This window comes from Carcharodon carcharias, chromosome 19, assembly GCF_017639515.1.
Source record: "Carcharodon carcharias isolate sCarCar2 chromosome 19, sCarCar2.pri, whole genome shotgun sequence".
NCBI classification, from domain to species: Eukaryota; Metazoa; Chordata; class Chondrichthyes; order Lamniformes; family Lamnidae; genus Carcharodon; species Carcharodon carcharias.
The window spans coordinates 24,165,049-24,192,886 of record NC_054485.1 but is presented as its reverse complement, the minus strand read 5'-3'; the positions used below and the strand labels follow the sequence as shown (position 1 = coordinate 24,192,886).

The 27,838-nt window shown below is 43.7% G+C and overlaps 1 protein-coding gene across 4 annotated transcripts in view; it reads right to left on the bottom strand.

The window, feature by feature from the left end:
- LOC121291537 (arf-GAP with SH3 domain, ANK repeat and PH domain-containing protein 2-like) overlaps positions 1-27,838 on the bottom strand; it is an 89,223-nt gene that overhangs the window by 60,027 nt on the left and 1,358 nt on the right. For all 4 annotated transcript variants that reach the window (XR_005946023.1, XM_041212882.1, XM_041212884.1 and 1 more), the window contains exons 2-3: positions 7,386-7,458; positions 2,499-2,644 (exon numbers count right to left, since the gene is read on the bottom strand). Coding sequence is in view for 3 of the 4 variants with exons in the window: in XM_041212882.1 (XP_041068816.1) it covers positions 2,499-2,644; positions 7,386-7,458 (219 nt within the window). In the remaining variant the exon portion in view is untranslated. The remainder of the gene's footprint in view (positions 1-2,498; positions 2,645-7,385; positions 7,459-27,838) is intronic.

Here is a 27,838-nt window from a genome sequence, read left to right as displayed (position 1 = left end):
GCTTACGAGATCTTACAATGTGCAATTATAGTTGCCATATTGCCTACATTACAACACTGACCACACTTCAAAACTCTTTCACTGGTGCTTCGGGACTTGCCAAGGTGCCAAGCTGCTTTACAAATGCAAGTTCTTTCTTTACTGGATCATTAACAACCCCAATAAGAGGGATAATATGGGTTTTAAAAAAATGTTGTGAAGAAGCCACACTCTTGATATTTCCATGACAGCATTCCAATGAAAGGGAAATATAAGCCTGTTGCTGTAGCAACCGTGACCCATGTTTTAAACAATACAGTACAATACAACTTTTATTTGTAAATGTGGAAAACAAGACTCATTTTCTTTTTCCTAACTTGAAGGACATTATTTTGCTTCAAGAATATATGCCTTTGATGTCGAAGACCAAGTGGATTGTGATGTCTACACAGTACCCTAGCTGGATGTATTAGGGATTAAAATACAGCTTATAAAATTTTAAACAGCAATAGTTGAACTAGTGGTAACTTTGCAGAATTGGGGCTGAGACTGAATAAGATCCAGTAAGATGACACCAAGAAAAATGGGCTTTAAACATAAGGAGAGATTTTCACTGAGACAGGAAATGCCAAGACTGATTTTGAGAGAAACACACAAAGTAATGAGGTTTTAATAAGGAAAAATCTTTTTCCACTGAGCTAGCAAGGAGAGGACAATATCTATAAGTGTGAGACAGTGCAATTTGGTAGGAAGAATAGGGAAGTCACTGTAGTGTTCAATGATTTCATGAATCTGTGTTTGATCATATTAATCTGCTGACTGATTTAACTTCATGCCTGTTTGATTAAGCCTGGGTATAGCCCTGAGAGCTAAAGTAAATAGAAGCTTCCAGAAAGACCCAAGAAACCAGAGCTGTGAACATGTATATAGAAATCTTGTAACTGAAGAGATATTTTAAAGCAATGTAAATAAACCTGTTGTAAACTTAGAACTGGTGTCATCTCTGCATTGCTCTGAGCCAAGTCAGATATATAAAATATACAACTAACTGGTTGATACACAACAGTCATCTACTCCTTAGAAATGAGGCAGAGGCACTAAGGGATCTAGTGTTATGGGTGCAAGTTCGGATACAGGCAGTAGAATTTTGAATGAGCTCAAGTTTACAGAGAGGGCAAGATGGAAAGCCAGACAGTAGAACAGTGGAATAGTCAGATCTGGAGATAACAAAGGCACACATGAGGGTTTCAGCAGCCGATTAGTTGAGGCAAGGGCAAAGACAGGCTATATTACAGAGGTAGAAGTAGACAATCTTGGTGGTGGAGAGAATAACTGTTTGCAATGAACATTGGGATTCGCAAAGACACAGGATACTGAGATCAGAGTTGTACAATTCTGAAATTCCCATCATGTGTGGTTGTAAGTATGATCTTGTTAGTGAATGTTTAAGTAATATCATGTTGTGTATGCTCAGCAAACTTATCATTCCTGAATTTAATGTTCCAGAGACTCTCAAAAACATAAGAAATAGGAGCACCAGTCACCCATGTGGCCCATCTAGCCTTCTCCACCATTCAAGAAGATCATGGCTGTACATCTAAACCAGCCATATCCTCATATCCCTTGATTCCCATAGGGCAGAATCTTCAGGTCGGCTGTGGGGGCAGGATCCAACTCTCCCTCCATCCCCCGCCGGCACAGTTAGTGCTGAGCACTTCTGAGTGCGTGTCATGCTGAACGGGCCTTAATTGGCCCACTCATGTAAAATGGCGGCGTGCAGCCGATCGTGGGCGGCAATTGGCTGCGCGCCCACTCCCACCCAGCCCGCCCAACGGGGAGAAAATTCTCCCCATAGTGTCAAAAAATCCACTGATCTCGGTCTTGAATACACCCCTTATCTTGAGAGTATGACCCTTTTCTAGACTATTCAGCTGGGGCAACAGCCTCTCAGCATCTACCTTGCCAAGCAATGTTTCAAGGAGATCACCTCCCAGCCTTCTAAATTCAAGAGGGTATAGGCCCATCCTATTCAATTCACCTCCCCTCAAGACAGCCTCTTATCACATGAATCAATCTAGTGCCCGTCTTAAGGAAAGTATATCCTTCATTAGGTATTGAGACCAAAACTACACACAGTACTCCAGCTGTTGTCTCACCAGATCCATGTATATTTGCAGCAAGTTGTCTTTACTCTTGTAATTCAACCCACTTGCAATACCATTTGCCTTTCTAATTGCTTGCTGTATCTTCATGTTAATTTTCTGTGATTTGTAGACAAGGACCCTCCAACACTTTTGATAGAATATTCTGCCTTTCCATTCTTCCTCCCAATGAATAATTTTGTGCATTACACTCTTATACCACTTTCTGGTCCAATCACTTAACTGGTCTAAATCCCTTTGCAACCTCTTCAAATCCCCCTTATAGCTTACTATCTCATCACCTAATGAAAACTGGTGTTAACCGTTAACCACAGCATTCAAATAGCTCACTGGTAATGGCCAGCTGAGCAAACTTACCAGGTTTTTAAAGAGTGCCGTCACTTCACGTGTGAACACTCCGAGGTTTAGGAAACCCATGGACAACTCGTTCTTGTTTTGAGATAGGTGGTGGTTCCCAAAGCTTTCCAGAACTTCAATGTACTGTTCTTTATTCTCCACATGTGCTGGACACCAACACAAAAGAAAAAAAAAGAGATGTCTCCTTAGAAATATATTCACGGGATAGCTAGCCTCACCAGTACTAATGCCCATGGTCAAATAACGCATCAATGCCCAGCTTCAGGAGGTCTCCCAGTATGCTTTCTCCAACAGCTTTCATGGAGAGGGGAGAACCCAGGCCAATCATTCTCCTCCATAACCCAGGAGCACACAGGCTAAATGTAGCATCACTGCATCTACCCCACCTGGAATCAGTTAATTTAGCACAGATTAGAAACTAAATTCTCAGACTGGAGAGAAAAGGGAGTGATCGAGGCAATAGGAGTCTAATTAATACTGTGCATTTACAAACTGAACCATCAAGGAAGGGTTTCACCAAAATCAAACATTTTAATATGTAAATAATATGCAAAAACCTTAATTCTTCTCCTTTTCAGGAGTTTACCCTTTCTGTTTTGGAAGTCACAATTGAATTTGTCTCCACCACACTCAGGCAGTGCATTCCAAATCCTAAACACGCACCACAGAAAAAGATGTTTCTTGTGTCACTGCTGCTTCTTTTGCATTACCCTAACTGGTATCTCCGGTTCCCAATTCTTCCACCAGTGGGAACAGTTTTTCCTTATCTACTCTGTCCGGCTCTCATTATTTCAAACACCTCTATCAAATCTCCCCTCAACCTTGTCCTTAAGGAGGGCAACCCTGACTTCGCCAATCTATCCACGTAACTGAAGTCTCATATCCCTGGAACCATTCTGGTGAACCTTTTCTGCACCCTTACTAAAACCTTCACATCCTTCCTAAAGTCTGATACCCAGAATTGGACACTATACTCCAGCTGAGGCTGAACAAATGTTTTATAAGCATGCATCATGACTTCTTTGCTTTTGCACTCCTTATGTTTCAATTTCAAAATTACAAAAATGTCCAATCAACTCCCAGACTCAGTGTTTTTTTTTGGGGAGGTGAGAGCATTTCAGATTTCCACTGCCCTTTGTGTGCAAGTGCTTCCTGAGGTCATGCCTGAACACCCTAACTCTAATTTTAAGGTTATGCCTTTTTGCTTTGGATTTCCCCCACCAGTTGGGTCAATAAAGAAAAATGATCAACTTGCTTAATCATCTCAACCACCTCAATTAGGTCACCTCTTCACCTTTATGGTCAAGAGAATACATGTCTAGTCCATGCAATCTGGCCTCATGATTTAACCCTTTTAGCACCACTATAATTCTGGTGAATCTATGCTGCACCTCCATTCATCACCAAAATATCCTTCCTGAGGTGTGGTACCCAGAAGTGATAACAGGACTCCAAATGTGGTCCAGGCAAGTTTATACACAAATATAATTTTCTAGAGTATTTGCATATTTCTCCTTTCACTAGCCTGATAAAATTCATTTTAGTATTTTATGCTCAAGTTGCACAGGGTTCCATGTGGTGCCAGTTGATTGAAGTAGCATGGATCTTGGTGCAACATCATAGTAGCAATCAGAATACAAATGCAAGTTGTGATAAATGATGTATAATTTTTAAGTTAATTTTTAATACAGATATACGTATTTTTGTTTTAAAGGAAGGCAGAGTGGTTCCAGTGTCATTTAGGTTTTTTTTATGAGCCTTGGTGCCTGGAAGTGTGGCTGGAACTGTGACTGAAAGGTTAGTCTTTTGGGTTTGTTTATATGTATGTACATTTTTAATGAGGTTTTAGGGCCCCTGAAGTTAAAGAGATGGGTTAAAAAGGGGTTAGAAGTTTAGTGATTTTGGGAAAAAAATAAAGTTGAAAAAAACTGGGCTGTTGGCTAGTGACAGTAGTCAAATGACAGAGACACAGAGAAACAGAGAAGCGTTCAGTGTGTGTCAGAGTGAGGACAGGGATTTTTCAGCTCTCTGAGAAGAGAAGTGTATAGGCTAGTGGGGCAGCAGTTAACTGAATAGTCAGTTATAGGAATCAGTAACATGATCAGTTTAGTGGTGTTGCTACTGAAAGTGAGTTTAAAGCACTGTTATTTTTGAGTGTCTCGGAGAGAGATACAAGTTGGGCGAGAAGCACCAGGTGAATAATCGAGAATTCACCTGAAGAAAACTGTTTGCACATGTGCCAGTCCCAAGCAAGTAGTCTGTGTGTCAAGCTAGTGGTAACTCTTCACTGGTTTGTGTGTCCGTAAAGATATTGCTGGGTAAAGGAATATTGGTAAATTAAATCATTGTGTGTCTGTGATGAAATCGTTCCAACCTTTTGTCTGGTGTAATTTATTTCATTTTTCTTGTTTTAATAAATATTTTATTCTTCGGTGTTAAACATTCATCAGCAGACTCCTGTGAATGTAACTTTCCTCCATGGTTTCTAACAATCAAGCTAGGTTTCACTCTGGAATCTGATTTGTCCAGTACCATCAGCTGGGATCATAAAATCTTTCTTCATTTATTTTGTGGTGTCACTGAAGACAGGAATCTGCAATGGCCACTGTACAGTCATGGCAGACCTTTCAGTGAATGGAGATGATGATTTCTCCTGCAGAGGAGGTCTCCACATAGTGGAGATGAAGCTCACGGCATTCAAGACTAACTTGACATGTATTAATGAAGCTAAAAGGCTTTAGCGATAGTTCTTGGTGCAAGGAAAGAGGCCAAGATTAAATACCTCTTGGTTTGCCCAATTTATTGCTTTCTGTTCTGCAGAAAATCTGTGGTCTTGAGGAGGATGGTTTAATGACTGGATAGAAATCTAGTTTCTCTATTTTCTTCACTCACCCTTTCCTTTGTAAATAGTGTACAGTGTTGGAAGGATTCACTGGATGTTTAAACAATCAGCCAGACTCACAAATGTCCTTTCCACAGCCATAACCTATCTTTACACCAGTCCCTTATGTGGTTAGTTCACCACAGTGCAAAGATTTCATAGGCTCCCACAATCCAATTATAACGTTTAAATCTATGGTCCCATTAATTTGCATGTATCCAAGTAAACTCAAAAGACCTAACAACATTAAAACAAATTGCAAATGACCCAGAGACCAATTTGCTTTTTCACCCCAACCACAAACCCTCCTTTAGCATTTGTAATGATGTAGAGTTTACCCCCTTTCCTGCAACTTCACATTGTTCTGTTCTAAAAATGAAACTGTCGCTGGAGGCCCACCATTTGTTGTACAGAGGAAAATGCCTGGCTTTCTCTTCACTTCACTTCAGATGCCCATAAGGCCAGTAAGAAAGTGACTAATCCCTCAGAGCAGTTAAATCTGAACAATGAGATGCCGATCATCCAATCCTTGGTGGGAATACTTGCATTGGGGGAATAATACTTGCATTGGCTTATCAATTACTAGATTTTCATCCAATTATTGTTCTTTTTTACCCAGCCACCTCCCTCCACCATTTAGTGATGATTTCTGCTCCCTATTTGGTCCTCTTTCCTTAATACTTAGTGGTCAGCTAGTAATTCTTCTCTTCCTCCAAAAGAAAACAACTCAGGCAGTTCATCATTTCACATTCTGAGGAAGAGGTGATTGCATCCATTAAAAAAGAGAGAGTATGGATAAATATTGGAACTGGGAAAGATTCAGGGTTATGGGAAAAAATGGATGGAATAAACAGAAATAACACAGATACAATAGGCCTCCTTCCATACTTGTAAACCTCAATGGCTCTATGACTTCTGCTGCCATTCGAGGTCATGCATTTATAGAACATCTTTCAGGACCTCAAAAATATGTTTTACAGTCAATGACATACTTTTAAAGCATAGTCACTGTTGTATAATGTAGGAAATGCAGCAGAGAATTTGTGCACATAAAGGTTTTACAAACAGCAGTGTGAAAATGATCAGATCATCTGTTTTTTTAAAAAAGTGACGCTGATTGAAGAATAAATATTGGCAGGACATCAGGGAGAACGCCCTGTTCTTCTTCAAATAATGCCACAGGACCTTTTGCACCCGCCTGCGGGGGCAGACGGACCTCAGTTTAAAACCATAAGACCATAAGACATAGGAGCAGAAATTAGGCCATTCGGCCCATCGAGTCTGCTCCGCCATCCAATCATGGCTGATAATTCTCCCGCCTTCTCCCTGTAACCTTTAATCCCCTTACCAATCAAGAACCTATCTATCTCAGTCTTAAATACGGTTTAATGTCCTATCTGAAAGGCAGCACCGCTGAAGTGCAGCACTCCTCCAGTGTTACACTGGGGATGTCACAGCCTAGGTTTAAGTGCTCACATCTCTGGAGAGGGACAACCTTCAAACTCAGAGGCCAGAGTACGCCATCCTCTAAGCTACAGCCAACAGCAATACAGTATTCAGCAAGGGGTGGGGGTTGATTAAAAGACAAGGAGAATGAACCTTCAAACAACGCTCTGCTGAAGCCTATAGATAAATGTCAGAAGAGGTACGTACACAGGAACTGAAGGAGGAAGGAACGTTTATCTGGGTCAAAATTCAGCACGAGATTATCCTTCAAGTGCATTTGGTACATTAGGACAGCTCACTCTCTGCCTTACTTAACAAATGGCAAATCAGTGAGGAAAAGGGAATACTAAAGCTTTAGTCACTCTCCCCTTTCTTTGGAAATGTTTTCACACAAGAAACTCTTTCACAGGCGATTAGCCACCATGCAAAATTCTCCATTCTTCCCTTTCCAGTCCCTATTCATCAGTAGTGCACAGTACAGCTTCAGTCAATCATTCTGTCTCAATAAATGAACACATCTGGTTCAGATCCCATCACCCTAGTTCTGATTTGTGACTTACAGAGTCCAGAGGAGTGAATGGCTTTAATCAACTTCTTCATCTTCAGTAAGATAGCCTGATCCGCTTCCAGTGACTACAAGACAAAAAAGGAGAACCATTAGGGCTTGGGTTTCCCAAGGGACTTCCAGCGAAGGCAACATTACAAAAGGGAGAGAAATACAGCTCAATCAGGTTTGCACGGACAGCAGACCTCAATGCCAAGCATAAAAACAACAAAAAAAAGGTCAAGAAGCTCAACATGTCCCCAATCCTTCCTCAAACAATTGCCTTGTAGCTTTAGTTAGCACCATCTCTAGGATCAAATGTCACCCTCTTACATTTCAATGACCAGAGCTGGACACAGGACTCAAGCCACACTCTGACCAGAGTTCTTTACAGGTTGAACAGAAGTTTTTGTAGCTGAAAAGTAGAGTATAAATCACGAGTTCTCAATTCTCTTTGCTTTGTTGATTTTGGCCACTGATTGAGATACTAAAGCTGAGATTTCCCGTTAACATTAGCTGCTTTGATACTTTTCATGCTGCGATCATCGCATTAAATTTCTTCCAGAAATTTGATGTGACTCCTATTTTACCCAGTTTTCACCCCTCCCCAACCGCTTTCTTACATCAGATTGCATCTGCTAATTTGACATCTGCAGATTAACCTTTTCTGAATCCAAGTCATTATCATAAATGAGAAACAGAGTTTTGCAAAAGAGAAACAGGCCAATCGGCCCGACTATTAATGCCAGTGTTTAGGCTCCACATAAGCCTCCTCCAACCCTATTTGATCCAGCACAATTAGCATATCCTTTTATTCCTCTTATGTGCTTATCTAGCTTCTACTTACACCTATCTTGGAGTCCCAACACTGCTCTGAGGCACCCCAACTCAACACTTGCCTGCCCCCACCATTCAAATATAACTCATGTAATGCCATCATCACTTCTCCAAGGAGCCCGTGTGACTTCCTACCCTTTAACCGTTTCAGGTGCACTCCAGCCCTTCACCAAGTGCTCACTGCCTAGTGCGCTATTGTAAGATACAACTGTTGGTCATTCACTTGAGTAGGTTCTGCCATTCAATTAGATCATGGCTGATCTGTATCTGAACTCCATCAACCCACCTTGGCTCTGTAACATTGGATACAAAATTTATCAACCTCAGTCTTGAAATTTTCAATTGACCCTCAGGCTCAAAAGTTTTTGGGGAGGTTGGTGGGTGCGGGGGGGGGGGAAGAGTTCCAGCTTTCCACCACATTGTGTGTTAGGAATTGCATCCTCATGTCACCTGCGAACAGCCTTGCTCCAAATTAAAAATTATTCCCCCTTGTTCTGGACTCCCCCATCAGAGGCAAGTTTCTTTCTATGTAATTTTTTTTTTTGCAAAAATATACTTTATTCATAAATCTTCAACAACATTTCGAACCATTTCAAAATCACCATCACAAGAATACAATCAGGTTCAACTTTTACAACATGAATCACAAGGTGTATCAGTACAAACAATGAATATTACAATCATTGGCAGACATTCATTTTGGGCTGCACATCCGAGGGGCTCTTTACAGTTCCCAGCCCCCCATTGCACTGTGGCAGAAAGGTCTTAGGCAGCGACCCTTCCCCATTGCGCCTTTGCGGCGGCTGCCCCAAGCTTAACTGTGTCCCTCAGCACGTAGTCCTGGACCTTGGAATGTGCCAGTCTGCAACACAGGGACAACTCTTTGCGCTGGAAAACCAACAAGTTACGGGCAGACCAAAAAGCGTCTTTTACCGAGTTGATGATCCTCCAGCTGCAGTTGATGTTTGTCTCGGTGTGTGTCCCTGGGAACAGCCCGTAGAGCACAGAGTCCTGTGTCACAGAACTGCTCGGGACGAACCTCAACAGAAACCACTGCATCTCTCTCCAGACTTTCTTTGCAAAGGCACAATCTACAAGGAGGTGAACAACGGTCTCTTCCCCACCACAGCCACCTCGAGGGCAATGTGCCGAGGGGATGAGACTCCTGGCGTGTAGGAAGGATCTTACAGGGAGGGCCTTTCTCACCACCAGCCAAGCTACGTCTTGGTGCTTGTTGGAAAGTTCTGGCGATGAGGCATTCTGCCAAATGACTTTGTCAGTCTGCTCAGGGAATCATCCCACAGGATCCACCCTCTCCTTTTCCCTCAGGGCCTTTAAGACGTTACGTGCCGACCACTGCCTGATGGACTTGTGGTCGAAGGTGTTTCTCTGCATAAATTTTCCCACGAGGAACAGGTGGTACGGCACAGTCCGACTACTTGGAGTGTTCTGCGGCAGCGTGGCCAGACCCATCCTTCGTAACACTGGGGACAGGTAGAACCTCAGCATGTAGTGACACTTGGTGTTTACATACTGAGGGTCTACGCACCGTTTGATGCAGCCACACACAAAGGTGGCCATCAGTATGAGGGCGATGTTGGGCACGTATTTTCCCCCTTTATCTAGAGGCTTGTACATCGTGTCCCTGCGGACACAATCCATTTTCGACCTCCAGATAAAGTGGAAGATGGCTCGGGTGATCGCCACCACACAGGAGTGTGGAATGGGCCAGACCTGCGCCACGTACAGCAACAGCGAGAGTGCCTCACACCTGATGACCAGGTTCTTACCCGCAATGGAGAGGGAGCGTCGCTCCCACATGCCCAGTTTCCTTTTCACCATAGACACTGCCTGGGATCGTCACTCCTCTTATGCCCGGATTCTTCCTGATGGACTCAGCAAAGGGTTCTATGCAACACACAAAAAGGACAGGGGAGAGAGGGCAGCCCTGCCTGACTCCAGATTTAATCGGAAAGCTATCTGATTCCCACCCATGGATAGCGACTGCACTACTGATGTTAGTGTAGAGCTGTTGGATCCAATTGCGAATTCCCTCCCCAAACCCCATTTTGGAGAGCACATCCACCATGTAGGTGTGTGATATTCTGTCAAAGGCCTTCTCCTGATCCAAGCTGATGAGGCAGGTGTCCACACCTCTGTCCTGTACATAGGCAATCGTATCCCTGAGCAGCGCGAGGCTGTCAGAGATCTTCCTGCCCGGCACAGTGCAGGTCTGGTCAGGGTGGATCACCAATTCCAGAGTGGATTTGACCCAATTGGCGATAACCTTGGACAGAATCTTATAGTCCACATTCAACAGTGAAATGGGTCGCCAATTTCTAATTTCCTCCCTTTCCCCCTTGTGCTTGTAGATGAGGGTGATAATGCCTTTCCTCATGGATTCTGACATACTGCCGGCCAGGAGCATACTCTCGTACACTTCTAGCAGGTCTGGGCCGATCCAGTCCCACAGAGCCGAATACAAATCCACCGGCAAGCCTTCGCTTCCGGGAGTTTTACTCTTCTTGAAGGACTCAAGGGCCTTAGTCAGTTTGTCAGGAGTTAGCAGTTTGTCCAGGCTCTCCCGTGTACTGTCGTCTAAGACGTCCATGATTGACGACAGGAAGGACTGAAAGGCCGTGCTGTCTGTGGGCTTCACCTCATACAATCCGGCATAGAAGGATTTGCTGATCCTCAAAATGTCGGACTATGATGACTTTACTGAGCAGTCTTCTTCCTTCAGGCTGTTGATCACAGAGCTCTCTCTGTGTACCTTTTGGAAGAAGAAACGTGAGCACGTCTCATCCTGCTCCACAGAGCGGACTCTGGAACAGAAGATGATCTTGAAGGCCTCCGAGGCAAAGAGCGAGGCTTGCTGGCTCTTCACCTCTTGGAGTTCCTCCTTGACATCGACCCCCATCGACTGCAACCGGAGCAGATTCTGCATGTTTTTCTGGAGTCGGGACATTTCCCTCTGTTCCTTTCTAGCTTTCTGGGTGCCTTTGAGGATGAAAAACCTCTTGATGTTTCCCTTGATCGCTTCCCACCAGTGTGTCAGTGACTCAAAGTGGGGTTTCACGGTTCTCCAACCTTTGTAATCCCTCTTGAGCTCCTCAATGTTCTCTGGGGTCAGCAGTTGCATGTTTAGCTTCCATGCCCCCCTGCCCACCCTCTGGTCCATCTCTAAGTGGCAGCCAGCCAGTAGGAGGCAGTGGTCAGAGAAAAGCACTGGCTTGACGTCGGTGGATCTGACTGCAAATGCACGGGACACAAACAGGAAATCTATCCTGGAACGGACGGACCTTACAATCTTTCTACTGGAAGCTGCTCCCATAGCACTGACTTATGGTTGATTGACAGGAGGGAGGGACAACAAATCTAATTACTACAATAGGGTGGAGGTAAAAGGGAAGCTATTGTATTTCCTGCACTTTCACAGGAAAGTGCCACGAGAGAAGGAGGGGGTGATTGAGGAGTGGGCCAGGGTGTCACAAAGGGAAATGTCTCTTTATATGCTGAAAGAGGAGGGAAGATGATGGTTCATTTAGTGCTGACATCACCCTGGAGGTGGCAGAAAATGATCTGTTGAACGTGAAGGTTGGTGGGATGGAAGGCAAGGACAAGGGGAACCCTACTATGGTTCTGGGAGGAAGGAAAAGCAGTGAGAACAGCAGGAAATTGAACAGACACAGTCGAGGACCATGTCAATCAGGGTGAAGAGGAATGCTTGGTTGAGGAAAAAGGAAGACATATCAGAAGTGCTGGTATGGAAGGCGGCATCATCAGAACAGACACAATAGTGAGAGAGAAATTGGCAGACTGGATAGAGCCCGTATAGGGAAGAGGTTTAGTCAAGTTAGCTGTGGTAGTCAGCGGGCTTTTAGTGAAACTTGGTCAATACCTAGAAAAGGTGACAGGGAAATTGAGAAAGAGAAGGGAAGCTTCAGAAATGGACAATGTGAAGATGAGAGAAGGGTGAAAATTGGGAGTAAAGTTGGCAAAATTTTCCAGTTCAGGCTGAAAGCAGGAAACAGCACCAATAATAGGCAGCAGTGTAATGGGAAAAAAACATGAGGAGGGAGGCACAAGTACGAGTAGAACAAAGGATCTTCCACATATCTCATTAAAAGGTAGGCATAGCTAGGACTCAAGTTACCATGGCAACACCTTTTATCTGGAGGAAGCGAACGAAGTTGAAAGAGAAGTAGTTTAATGTGAGAACAAGTTCAGCCAGGTGGAGGAGGGTGAGGATTGGTTGGGCCTCAGGCCAAGGAAGAAGCCAATGGCCTTCACATTGACAACACTACCAACACCCTCCACCACTAAGTTTTCAATTTCTTGACCCTGATTGGCTCCTTTTCACCATGGGATGTCCAATCTCACTAAACCTCCATCCCCCCACCATGACAGCCTGAGGGCCCACATCATCTCTGCACCTCTCTCACCATCCTTCCCCAATGCCTTTAAGCCAATTATACTAAGAGGTCTGTAAAATTATTTGAATTTTAGTTCTGTCAGTGTGCCCTTTGCAAGTAAGCAACAGCAGGTTTACATATCAAGCAGATATTTGCATCATTTGCATATAGGATATCCTCAAGCTCAACTCTAGACATCAATCTATATTCAAAGTTGTTATGTTCCCCAGTTCTTGTTGACTGCACATCTTCCCTTAAGCTCCCAATAATTGAAAGCTAAACAAACAAGAAACTAAGGTAAAAGAAAATTACAAAATGCTGGAAAATTTTTGCAGGTATGGCAGCAGCTGTGCAGAGAGCCATACTGAAGAAGAGTCATACGGACTCGAAACGTTAACTCCGTGTCTCTTTCTATGGATGCTGCCAGATCTGTTGAGTTTTTTTTCCCAGCATTTTCTGTTTTTAAACAAGAAACTAATGTTACTAAAAGGGATAGAGTGGTCTCAGAGGGAGAACGCTTTACTCAAACAGGACTGGACCACCTCTCTCACCCCCTTCCCTCACCCTAGCCCACCTTGCCCCCAGCCTAGGCCTCACTATTCAACCCTCATATCTCCTGCTTCCCATGCCTGGCGCTACCTTTCGCCACCCCCTGCCCAATATCACCCCTCGTGCCCCTCTTACCACACATCTGGTTGTAAAGTCATGGCAGCCTTTAGTTGGCATCAGTTGGGTGGAGTGGGAAGTCTCTAATATCTCCAACAATGGGAGAGGAAAATTTCTTCCAAGGTTCAAAATTCTGATTGAAAACCAGCAATCCCTACTGATTGCCTGTCATCAGAGGTCACTTAAGGATTTGGCAGGGGTCAAATAAATACCCACTGTCTCAGCTAAAACACGAAATGGCTGCATCAGGAAGGTATCAGGGAGGCTACCAGAGTCCACAAAACACCCGGTCAGTGAGTGAGTGCTTTCAGGAGCAAAGGGGAGATGACTGCAAAAACAAACAGACAAATCAACATTCTCCTATTATTTACTGCTGGTAGATAAAGAATTACCGGCAACAGCCTATTGCATCAACTTGGAGTCCATCCAGATTTAAACAACAAAACAATACAGAGCTCCCTTTGTCTCATAGTTACTTCGAGTTTAAAAAGGCATTTGTTGTTCTTGTAGCACAATCTGCTATTTTATCCTCCTCCCTCACTTCTGATTATTGTTAGAGTACAGTCCCGGGGCAATACAGTCCTTCAACGCATCATGCATATAACAATTTCTTCATGTGCAAGATTATTTGATAGGTGTTCAAACTCTTGAAGGGTTTTGATAGAGTAAATAAAGAGAAACTGTTTCCACTGGTAGGAGGGTCGGTAGACAGAGGACACAAATTTAAGATGATTAGCAAGTGAGAGGTTACGGGGGAAAAAAAAATTACAGAGCAAGTTGTTACAATCTGGAATGCACTGGAAAGGCTGGTGAAAGCAGATTCAATACTTAAAAACAAGATCTGCTGGGCAAGAACTGGGGTGGGGGGGGTGAGGTTAACTGGATAGTTATCAAGAGCTGGCATAGGCAGAATGGCCTCCTTCAGAGCTGCATCCTTCTATGAGTAATCAAGCAAGGAGGCTTGACAGCTGAATTCAATACGGGCTTGTCCTCCCCCACCAAGAGGAAAACACACACACACACACACACACACACTCCAGTCACTGGGGAGCAGAGGAGGTGCAGAAACCCTTGCTGAATTCCCCCCCCTGTCTGGGGTAGGGGGTCGGTGATAACCAGTTCCAGCACTCCAACCGAGTTTGCCAAGCTCAGCACAGAAGGGGTTTCAAACAATCCTGACCCTCTCTCTGTGTAGCTCACTGTCACACCAGGCAGTGATGCAGCTGCTAGCTATTTTACAATCAGTGCAGCTCAGTTATAAGAGCTCATGCTGCATTCCTCACTCTCGCTTTTTCAGGCAAGACACTAAACCCATTTAAAATGGGTAACATCTGCCTTAATATCTGAGTGTAAGGGTTCATACATAAACCTCAGTGAACAGAAAATACTTTAAAAGATAGAAAATGTGCAGGCATATCGTCACATTCCCAATAATGCCCGTCCCTTAATAGTCCTACAATCATTAGTTTGGAAGTTACAAAAGCTACAAAGCCAATTAAAGCTGCTCGTAGTTGATCTAGTCAGTTCACTAAAGACTGCCCTCTGCCTGATCTCAGCTACTCTAAAGCAGGTGTATCAAGGCCTGATTTTGTTCAAAACGTTTTCCAGGGTACTCTACCACAGGGAAAATGGACCAGTTACTCTCTAAGGTGCTGTTAAGGCACAACTTCCCACTCAGAATCCATGTACAGTATTCAATTTAGAGAGGATTGTATCCTTCAACAGGACAATCTCAATATATAAAAAAAAGAACTTGCATTTATCTAACATTTTTCTCATTCTTTGCCCCAAAGCACTTTACAACCAATCCAATAGTTTTGAAGCGTAGTCACAGTTGCAAGAGGGATCACAGCAGCTTACTTGCATACAGCAAACTCCCACAAACAGCAATGTTTAGTGATGTTGCTTGAGTGATGAATATTTGCCAGGAAGGTAATGAGACACTTAGAAAATAATTATATGATTGGGCAGAGTTCACATGAATTTATGAAAGGGGAATCATGTTTGACAAACCGGTTGGAGGTTTTTTTGAGGATGTTACTTTTAGCATAGATAAGGGAGAACCAGTGGATGTGGTGTATTTGGATCTTCAGAAGGCTTTTGATAAGGTCCCACAGAAGAGGTTAGTAAACAAAATTAAAACACAGAGAACATACTCTCAGACACTTCTTCCTACCTCCCCCTGCACCATGACCCCACAACCGCTGAACTTGTTCTCTCACTGAACAATTTCTCCTTAAACTTGTCTCACTTCCTCCAAATAAAAAGGTGTGCCCATGGGTACCTGCATGGGTCTCAGTTATGCCTGTCTCTTTATGGGGTTTGTGAAACATCCCTTGTTCCAGTCTTACTCAGGCCCCCTCCCACAGCTCTTTCTTCGGTACATCGATGACTGTTTCAGTGCTGCTTCATGCTCTCATCTGGACCTGGAAAAATTTATCAATTTTGCTTCCAATTTCCACCCCTCTATCACCTTCACACGGTCCATCTCCGACACCTCCCTTGACCTCACCGTCTCCATTTCTGGTTGTAGACTGTCCACCAATATTCATTACAAGCCCACCGACTCCCTCAGCTACCTCGACTGCAGCTCCTCACACCCTGTTTCCTGTAAGGACTCCATCCCATTCTCTCAGTTCCTTCACTTCCATCACAGCTGTTCTGATGATGCCACTTTCCAAAACGGCACTTCTGACATGTCTTCCTTGTACCTACACCAACGTTTCCCCCTCACTGTGGTTGACAGGGCCCTCAGCCCTTTCCGACCCATCTCCTGCGCCTCTGCCCTCACACCTTCCTCTCCCTCCCAGAACCATGATAGGGTCCCCCTTGTCCTCACCTTTCACCCCAGCAGCCTCCACATTCAAACGATCATCCTCTGCCATTTTCGCCAACTCCAGCATGATGCCACCACCAAACACATCTTCCCCCCACCTCATCCCATCCCCCCCACCCCCGTCAGCATTCACGGAGGGAACAGTCCCTCCATGACATCCTGGTCCACTCCTCCATCACCCCCAACACCTCATCCCCTTCCCACGGCACCTTCCCATGCAATCGCAGAAGTGCAACACCTGCCCCTTTACCTCCTCCCTCCTCACCGTCCAAGGGCCCAAACACTCCTTTCAGGTGAAGCAGTGCTTCACTTGCACCTCCTTCAATTTAGTCTACTGCATTCGCTGCCCCCAAATTGGCCTCCTCTACATTAGGGAGATCAAACGCAGGCTGGGTGACTGCTTTGTGGAACACCTTCGGTCTGTCCGCAAGCATGACCCAGGCCTCCCTGTCGCTTGCCATTTCAACACACCACCCTGCTCTCATGCCCACATGTCTGTCCTTGGCCTGCTGCAATGTTCCAGTGAATCTCAACACAAACTGGAGGAACAGCACCTCATCTTCCGACTAGGCACTTTACAGCCTTCTGGACTTAACATTGAGTTCAACAACTTCAAACCATGAACTGTCTCCTCCATCCTCACCCCCTTTTTTGAATCCCCTTTTGTCTACATTCATTTTATTTTTAATCCACTTATTTTTATGCACTTATCCATGGTTTTATGCCCTTTTTTTATCCCCCCTTCTATCCCATTTTCTAAACATTTTTCCCCCGCCACCCCACCCCCTGTCCCCATCCCATCCCTTCCAAAGCCATCTGTTACTTACTCCATGTTGTTCTTTCACACAATGCTACCCTTGTTCTGTTATTATCACATTCTGCTTTCTTACCTTTATGCCACCATCAGCACCTTTTTTAGCATGAATCACTACAATTAACACTCCCTTTGTTCTTTAGTTCATGACATCTTTGTCAATCCCTCCTTTGTCCCCACCTATCGTTGGCCTTCTATCCAGCTCCACCTGCCCCACCCCACCTTAAACAGTATAAATTTCATCACATTTCCACTTCTCTTCACCTCTGAAGAATGGTCAAGTGGACTTGAAACATTAACTCTGTTCCTCTCTCCACAGGTGCTGCTAGACCTGCTGAGATTTTCTAGCATTGTCTGTTTTTGTCTCAAACTCATTGGATTGGGGATAATACTGGCATGGATTAAGAATTGGTTAACAGGCAGAAAACAGAGAGCAGAAGTAAATGGATCATTCTCAGGGTGACAGGCTGTGACTAGTCGGGTACGGCAAGGATCTTCAGTACTGGGGCCACAACTGTTCACAATCTATATAAATGATTTGGATGTGAGGACCAAATGTAATATTTCCAGATTTGCTGATGACACAGAACTATGTGGGAATGTAAGGTGTGAGGAGGATGCAAGGAGCCTTCAAGACGATTTGGACAGGTTAAGTGAGTTGACAAGAACATGACAAATAGTATATAATGTGAATAAGTGTGAAGCTATCCACCTTGGTGGAAAAAACAAAGGCAGAATAGTTCTTACATGGTGAGAGGTTGGGAAATGCAGGTGTTCAAAGGAACCTGGGTGTCCTTGTTTATGAGTCACTAAAAGCTAGCATGCAGGTGCAGCAAGCAATTCGGAAGGCAAATAGTATGTTGGCCTTCATCGTAAGGGGATTTGAGTACAGGAGTAAAGATGTTGTGCTGTTATTGTGTAGAGCCTTGGTGAGACCACACCTGGAGTATTGTGTGCAGTATTGCTCATTATCCAAGGAAGGATATACTTGCCATAGAGGGGGTGCAATGCAGGTTCACCAGATTAATCCCTGAGATGGCAGGATTGTTTAATGAGAAGGAATTGAGAAAACTGGACCTATATTCCCTAGAATTTCAAAGAATGAGAAGTGATCTAATTGAAACTTACAAAATTCTTACAGGGCATGACAGGGTAGATGTAGATAGGATGTTTCCCCTGCCTGGTGAGTCTGGAACCAGGGGACACAGTCTCAGAATAAAGGGTAGGCCATTTAAAACTGGGAGATGAGGAGAAATTTCTTCACTCAGAGGTTGGTGAATTTTTGGAATTCTCTACCTTAGAAGCAGTGGAAGCTCAATCATTGAGCATGTTCAAGACAGAAATTAATAGATTTCTAGATACTAATGACATCAAGGGATATGGAAATAGAGCAGGACAGTGCCGTTGAGGTTAATGATCAGCCATGATCTAACTGAATGCTGGAGCAGGCTCAATGGGCTGAATGGCCTGCTCCTATTCCTATGTCTTATGTTCCTATGCTAATTCCCCTGTTCTTTGAATAATGCTGTGGGATCTTTCACATCCATCTCAGTTTAACATCTCATCTGAAAGTCAGCGCCTCTGATGATGGTGCACTCCCTCAGCACTGCACTGGAAGTTCAAGTCTCTGGAGTGAGTCTTGAAACCTTTTGACACAAGAGATAAGAATACTATCTTCTGAGCAATGGCTAAGGCTAAGAGAAACTATTTCCTCTGGTGGGGAAACAAAGAAACGGTGGACATGATCTTAAAATTAGGGCTAGGCCACTTAGGAGGGAAATCAGGAAACACTTTTCTCACACACAGTTTGGTAGAACTTGGAACACTGCCATAAAGGATGTAGATGCTGGGGACGATTAGAGCTTTAAAGATGGAGATCTGATGTAGGTCAAGTACGATATACTTGAAGGCGATGGATGGCAGAGCACGCTCGAGAGGCTGAACAGCCTTCTCCTGGTTCCTAATATTGCTACAGCATCCAACTAAGGAAATTGAAGCGAAGACTCACATTCAAAAGTGCAGGACAACAGCAAGGCAACCAGGAGAAGTCCTGGTAAATTCAGTCATGGTTAATGCCGAAGTTGGGACTTCAAAGCTTGTAAACTAGAAGTGGAAGTAAAGACTTGACTTAAGGACATTAGTGAACCAGGTGGGTTTTTACAACAATCAACAATGATTTCATGGTCATCATTAAGATTTTTAATTCCAGATTTTTATTGAATTTAAATTCCACTATCTGCCATGGCAGGTTTCAAACCTGGGTCCCCAGAGCATTACCCTGGGTCTCTGGAGTAGTAGTCCAGCAACAATACCACTACACTATCACCTCCAAGAAGAAGCAAGAGTGGAGAAGTGGATGTAGGGAACATCCATGAAGACATGTAGGGGATAAAGAATATCAAGGAAGAGAGGAGGGAATGTTTTATACATAAATATTTTATTTTCAACAATGTTTTGGGACTGACAAACAAGAATGGTCACTGAGCCAATCTGGCAATTCCTAGGTCAGGGTGTATTCATAGAAACAAACAACAAAGAATGAAATAGTGGTGTTCAATCATTCTGTGCTTGATTATGAGAGTCTGTTTACTAATAATATTTACTGTACTTGATTGGTTAAGCCTGGGTGTACTCAGAAAAGTAAACAAACTGTAAAAGTTAAAGAACTGTAAACATGGAGCAGACAAATTAAAGCACAGTGAATAAAACCTGTTGCACACATGGAAACTAGTGTCATCTCTGCATAGCTCTGAGGTATATAAAATATACAACAGAAGCCACTCGTTCCATTGTGTCTGTGCTGGCTCTTTGAAAGAGTTATCCAATTAGTCCTGCTCCTCCACTCTTTACCTATAACTCGCAAATTTTTCTTCTGCAAGTTTTTATCCAATTTACTTTTGAAAGTGACTATTGCATCTGCTTCCACCATTCTTTCAGGGAATGCATTCTAGGTCAGAACCAATCATTGCATAAAAAAATTTCTTCATTCCCCCTGGCTTTTTTGCCAATTATTCAAACTGATTTATTATCAGAGGGAGGTAAAGATGCTTTTAGAAGACAGTTGCCAACATTTAACATTCCAATTTCATTTAAATGCATTTCCTGCTGATGCAAATACATGGAAAACCTTCAATAATTGCTGTCATGGAACACAGATGTATTGAGAAAAAAAATTGACTTTAAAAAAAATCAGTCCAGTTTGCTCAGGAAATCCTTTGGAACTGTACATTCAACCACCTCTGACTCTGCCTTTATCACACATTAAGCAAATTCCGTGCTTCCAAAGGCAAACCAAGGTTCATTTCCTTGCCTACGTGTCAGATAATCTCACCAGAAACCAATCATTTTAAATCAATGTCCTCTGGTTATCAACCCTCCAACCATTGAAAACTAAAAACTACCTGAAAAGATGATGCAAGCTAATGCCACAAATAATTTTTCAAAAGAGTTGGACAAGCACTTGAGGAAGAAGAATTTAACAGGATTATGGACAAAAAAAGAGGATATGGAATTAAGCACAACTGCTCTTTCAAAGAGCCAGCACAGCCATGATGGGCTGAATTACCTCCTTCTGTGCTGCAAATTTCTCTGATTCTATGAAAGCTTTCAAGGCAATTCTGGGATTGACTTTTCAGGATGAGTGTCAAAATCCATAAATAAATGGGGCCATTTAGTTTAATCTTTTCCCTTTAAGGATGGCACATGTCAAACTGGGTCAGATATGGAGACCATGAGGAGCCAGACTTGGAAAGTTGTATGCCTCACATGTTTGTGCATTTGTGGTTAAGTCTCTTAAAGCATCAGCGTGCCAGTGGAATCAGACTTCAGCGTGGTAAATTTGCAGACAAGGAATCCGAATTAGGTTTGGCGGAAAATGTTAGTCAGTAACTAGGTACACAAAACTAACTGGCAAAGTGAATAAAATCAAATATTGATTAGATCTTTCTTACATAGCAGAAATATGGCTAAAATTCTTAAATAGATGGACTGTTTCCATAAGGAATCATTTAAATATAAAGTTATCTGGAGAGACTAGAGAAGCTGGGATTGAGCTCCTTAAATTACAGAAGGCTAAGGGGAGATTTAATAGCAGTGATCAAAACGCTTCTTGATCTTGCAAAAAGTAAATGATGAGAAACTATACCAACTGATAAGCAGGTTGGCAATGGGGGAGACATGGATTTAAGATAATTGGCAAAAAAAAGCCAGAGACGAGATGAAAAAGGGGGAAAATTTACACAGCTGAAGTTATGATCTGGTTCACACTGCCGGGTGGGGGCAGATTCAAAAATAACTTTCAAAATGGAATTGGACAAATGTTTGAAGTAGTAGTTTTGCAGGGCAGCCTAGAAAGAGCAGGATTGCGAGGCTAACTGATTAGCTCAAAGAGGTGGCCCAGACAGGATAGGATGATCTAATTGGCTTCCTTCAGTTCTACAAGCTTCTATTAATTCTTTTTTATTGTTCCATTGGTTCCCTACTCCCTCTTGAAGAACGTGACCCTGCCTGTTGCTGATCCCATGACCTCACCCAAGTCCTGTTTCTCCACCTGCAAGTCTTGAGGGAGGTAGGGGGAGGGGTTGGATGTCAGGCTGCCCAACCAATGAAGCCATCACATGCAAGCACAATCCTACATACAACTGTTGCTCAGTGGAAATCACAGGATCATAAAGCAAGTTCCTATCTTGCTTGCCCCCTACCCAAAGTTGAGGAGTGCTGAGGCAATGAGCAATGTCCCCAACACTGCTCCAGCAGCAACCTTTAACCACTGATGCCATCTCACTCACCCACTGAGCCATCCAGAGAGTTTAATTTATTAGACCAAATCTTGCTGCAGTGGATAATCTTGCGTTATGACTTTTTTCCTGCACCCTTCAGCTTGAATATACTTTGCCGAAAACAGCACAGTGAATGCAATGGGGACCTCGAGACTGATGAAACTAACAGCAGAGCAGGAGAGGTCAACCAGCAAGTTCTGTAGGTTCACAACTCACAGTATTTCTCAACTCCTGAATTTTCTGATGATTTGCATGTCAATAACAGCATGCATCATCAAGACAGCCATTATTTTTCCAGCACGATTTGATCCATTATTGATATTTGTTCTTATTCTACTGGTGGGCAGTAATCAATTACATTACCTCAATTGGTACTTTGTTCTTGTTGTGTATTTTTTCAGCCAGGTTGTAATTAATTACATTGTTATTTCAATTTGGTGTCAGCCATGTCTCAGAGCACATAATCTAAGCGGACACTCCCAGCACAGTACTGAAGGAGTGCTGCACTGTCAGCTGCTATTTTTTTGAAGGGACGTAAAAAAATTCCACAGTACTATTTTGAAGAAGAGCAAATGTCCTGGCCAATATTCATCTCTCAACCAACATCATTAAAGTAAGTTATTTAATCATTTCCTACATTAAAAATAGTGACTACATGTCACCACGTTGCAACGAGTGTTTCGGGGTATCCAGAGGTTGTGGGAAGTGCTATGTATAAATGCAAGTTTCTTTTAAAAAAACAAAATCACTGCTATTTTTGGGAGCTTGCTGTATGCAAATTGGCTGTGTGTTTCCTCCATTACAACAGTGACTACACTTCATTTATTGTGAAGTATTTGGCACTTCCCAAGGCCGTGAAATGCATATCTGGTGATCATGAAAGGCGCTATAGGAATGCAAGGTGTTTGAGACTTCTCCACAAATGACAACTGCACTAACTTCCCAAAGTCTGTTGTGATGTTAGTTCAGCTGTCTTGATGGGTTCGGTGTCATCCCAAATCCTCTCTCCATGAATATTTTGGGTGTTAGCAGAGTCTGCCTTTAAATATGCTAATCGTATTACTTCAGGGCTTTAATACACAAGTTGGAATAACAAGGGATTTTAAATGTTTGGAAATCAAACAGTCATGCTCTGTTCAAATGTACGAGACAGGTGTGTCTGAGGTTTATTCCACTGTTTATCTGGAAAAAGTGGGCCCAAGGTGAAGGAAAATTGCATAACTGAATGTCATTTGGATTTCGGCTACATGAAGGGACCTCTTTCAGCCTTTCCCTCCCAGACACACTCATGACTCACTTCTCCCCTGTGCTAACCATCTTTCCTCATCTCGCACCATTGAGATCACTGCTCGACTCTCTAGGCAGAAGCACTCTAGCTAATTTCCACTGCCCCTCCCAAAAGATTCAAATTAAAATCAACATTAACCAGCATTTATATAGCATTTTTAACAGAGTAAAACTTCCCAAAGTATACCACATGAGTATTATCAGACACAAATCATCACTGAACCAAAGAGGGGGCCATTAGGACAAGTGACCAAATGCTTGCTCAAAGAGAAAGTTTTTAAGGAGCACTATAACAGCAGGTTGAGGTTTAGAGAGGGAATTCTGGAGTATGAGGTTTTAATGGATGGTAACAATCCCATTGAAGAGAAACCTCAATGGAAAGGTCCAACGCAAAGCAGTCTCTCCTCCTCCCTAAAGCCCTCATTCAAGTTGAAGGTCTCCTCCGATATTGTCATCTGTAAAGTGCTTTCGAACATCCTGAAGTCATAAAGGACACTGTGTAAATGCTTTCGTACCTGAACTAAGTTGGCCCTCTACTGCCAAGCCCAATCTCATCAGCACCCCAGTGCATATGCTCTCTATCGAGCAGGAATCACTCCATCGCAAACAGGGACAAGAACCCAGGTTGATTTCTCCACCCCCGCCCCCAGCTTCCCCACTTCAGTGGTACTGAGGCCAATTGTTGTGTCCGAGCCAGCATTACCAACTCTCTTGGGTGTATTCCTAGAGGTTTCATCACATGACCTTCATGACCCTCTGATTTGTTTCTCAGGTGCTTTTTGCTGCACAGTCTCAGAGATTAATCTTCAATTCCTGGAGACTCCAAGACATTCCTGGAGGCCTGGCAACCCTGATCCCAGCACAGGGTGAACTCGGCACAGACCAGGGCTGGATTCTAGGTTTTTTTCAAGGCTCAGTTCCACACTAAACCACGTCAACCAACATGGGGGCTGAATTAAAAAAAAATCCCAGATGTGATTCACTATTTATCAGGTTTGGTTTTCTCTACCCACACACCACCCTCCCCCTCCCCTTCCCTTCCTTTCCTGACCTCACTGTGCCAAGTACAATGAGAAGCAGCTGACATTCAATCTGCCCCTGGCTGTGACTAATAGCACCTTATGGTTGGCTCATTGCAGGTGCATGAGAATGATCTGGGGAACCAACTTTCTTTCTCCCCCCGCCTCAAACATTTGCCGATGCCCAGCCCCTATGCAGGGGAATTCTCGGTGGTGTCCTGGCCAACAGTTATCCCTCCAACCTTCACCAAAACAAATTATCTGGCCCCTATTCCGCCATTCATTGCTGCCCTCCCACACTTACTCATTTTATTGACATCCTGTACCAGGAAGCAATGGGAAGAAATCAAGGACATGAATAGATGGGCATTTGAATGAGTTGATTTGCTAAATAGAGAGTCGAACCTTAACCTGGACAGTAGGCAGGGCAGGACTTTGGCCTTGACAACCCCTGAGCTGGGGAAATGGGGTTGGAAGAAGAAAGTTCCCACTCCCAATTGCTGTCCTGTAAGCGCAGATTTGCATCCTCAGGTGCGGACAGGAGATGATGAAGCTTCTCAGTGGTGCCTCTTGTGGCCAAAGAGCCCAATCTCACACTCAACCTCAGTTGGCACATGGAGAGCGAACAATTTGATGAGGTACTGGCAGAGGGTCCCGACCACCAGTGCAGCTATACCCAAGCACGAGTCAGCAGCACCTTCAGGAGAACACAGACCGGCTAATTCGGCACAACATGATTCACATTCTGACAAACCTGGCCCTCGGCAATCCCCAGTCACTAAGGTTTTATTGGCTTAGGTGCCAAAGTCATTTGGCAGAATGCCTCATCACCAGAACTTTCCAACAAACACCAAGATGTAGCTTGGCTGGTGGTGAGAAAGGCCCTCCCTGTAAGATCCTTCCTACATGCCAGGAGTCTCACCCCCTCTGCACGTTGCCCTCGAGGTGGCTGTGGTGGGGAAGAGACCGTTGTTCACCTCCTTGTAGATTGTGTCTTTGCAAGAAGGTCTGGAGAGAGATGCAGTGGTTTCTGTCGAGGTTCATCCCGAGCAGTTCTGTGACACAAGACTCTGTGCTCTACGGGCTGTTCCCAGGGACACACACCAAGACAAACATCAACTGCAGCTGGTGGATCATCAACTCGGTAAAAGACGCTTTTTGGTCTGCCCGTAACTTGTTGGTTTTCCAGCGCAAAGAGTTGTCCCCGACGAGTGTTGCAGACTGGCACATTCCAAGGTCCAGGACTACGTGCTGAGGGACACAGTTAAGCTTGGGGCAGCCGCCGCAAAGGCGCAATGGGGAAGGGTCGCTGTCTAAGAACTTTCTGCCACAGTGCACTGGGGGGCTGTGAACTGTAAAGAGTCCCTCAGGCTGTACAGATTAAAATGAATGTCTGCCAGTGATTGAAATATTCATTGTTTGTTCTGATACACCTTGTGATTCATGTTGTAAAAGTTGAACCTGATTGCATTTTTGTAATGGTGATTTGAAATGGTTCGAAATGTTTTTGAAGATTTATGAATAAAGTATATTTTTGCAAAAAAAAAAAGTTTTATTGGCTTAGGTGCTTCAGGCTGAATATAACATGTTCTTCACAAGGGAAAGGAACACCACAGGGGGCAGGTCATCCTGCTCCTGCCCTGTAGCCCGCCCCCCATAACAAACGTAGTTATCAAATGTTTTCCTTTGTTTGGGCTGTATTCTTAATACAAACCTCAGTGAAAGGGCAAAGTGTTTTCATTTCACACAGGAAGCTTCACTCCACAAACAGGGCAAGCTCCGACTCTCAAATTTACACAACAACTTCAGTATTGACAGACACGAGTACAAAAATCTAGGCTCTGACACACCCAGTGCATTACTCAAAGTGTTGCACTGTCAGCACAGCACTGTGGTCTTTCAGATGAGAGATTAAGCTGAGGTCCCCCTCTGCCCTCTCAGGTGTATGTAACATGGCTATTTCAAAGAAGTGCAGGGGGAATTCTCAGTGGTGCCCTGGCCAATAGTTATCCCTCCAACCTTCACCAAAACAAATTATCTGGTCACTATCATATTGCTGTTCGTGAGAGCTTTCTGTGTGCAAATTGGCTGCCGTGTCTCCTACATTACAACAGTGACTAAACCTAAGTAAAAAGCAAAACCACTTCTGCAACAACTATGGAGTATGTACAACCATTGATGCTCCCATACTTTAACAGGGGCAAAACACCAACAGAGAGTGTCAGATAACAGGACCTAGGAGTGAACCTCAAAAGACATCATATTCATATATCATTCTCACACTAAGTTTACACTGTAGCCCTACAGTTACTCTCCCCATTCAATTTATGTACCAGTCAAACTTGTACGCGGGGAGTCAACACCAAGTGTGATCTTCAAATGATATGGGGTCAGAGGGCTGCAGCAATTGGATCAAATTTAATCATTTCAAAGCCATATATTTAGCCCCTATTTTTAAGATTTCAATTTTAAAATCCTACAATCTAATTTATAATGTAAACATGTCACACTGCAATTACACTTTCCCACCAGTGACAGCACTGCAGCACCTCCACAAAGAAGTGTGGGGGGGCGGGGGGGGGGGGGGTGGAAGCACTGTAACTACATCTGGACTAATTTATATGAAGTTTCCACTATAAGATGTGGACACAGGAATTCACAATGGAATAAGTAAATAGATATTGTACACAGGCAGAAGATCCTCAATATTTTTATGCTATGTTTGTGTTTGCAGCTTTATACTTCTCTCTGCTCTTGAACTTTCTTGTGCTGGAATAAAAAGTTGCAAATATGAGCAGTTCTCCGCTATCTCATCCAGTACCCTAATTTTCAGACGCAAATCTAAGTAAGCCGAGTATTAAGCGGTTACTCCACCATAGTGACCATTAGAGCTCAGCATAATTTTGGTCATCCACTATGCATGCACTTCCGGGAGGGAATTAGCTAAGGGAAGGAGTTTAGAGTTAGCTAAGAATGGAACCCACGGCTGATTTCACCAAGGGAACCATTCCAATTGTTGACCTGGCTGAGCTCAGCTAACTGGGAATGAAAGTTGGCATCTTGCTGATTTCAGTACCAAAACAGACAATGACTGTTATCACACACAGCCTGGGGGGAATCAATTGGTGGTGCTGCTTTTGAAAAGACTGATGACAGCTCATCCTTCACTGACACAGGAATAAGAAGAAAAACTGAAGCCCACAGAGGACTGACCTAACTCTCAGACATCGCCCCTGAACAAGCCAATCTCTAATTTGAATGTTATGCCCCCATGCTTTGACCTCCTCCAGCACCGTCCTGTAAGAATAATCATGCTTCCTGCTCTGCAGGACCTCAGTGAACCAGTTGGGTTTTTTGCAACAGTTTCTGGTGTCAGCCACAAACTACAGTCCCTGATTTATTATATTCACTTTTGCAACTTGCCGATGGTGGGATTTGAACTTGTAATCTCTGGTCAAGGCAATGGGCTAGTATCCCTTTCACCGATCATACCCGGAATAGTCCAGGTTTCACCAAAAAGCTCATGATGGCTCAACTGGGAATGACACTGCCCCAGCGCGGAACTGAACCAACTCAGCCTGAGCTCCATTACTGATCTGAGCCGGGGCAAGAAATAAAACCAGTTTCAATATTATTAAAATGATGATTCAAGGAGTTAAAGGAGGAAAGCCCAGATAAAGGGGTATCCTTAGAACTGGAACTAGGATGTTCAGGGGCTCTAAAGAAGGGTCATACGGACTCGAAAAGTTAACTTTGTTTTTCCCTCTCCACGGATGCTGTCAGACCTGCTGAGTTTTCCCAGCATTTTCTGGTTTTG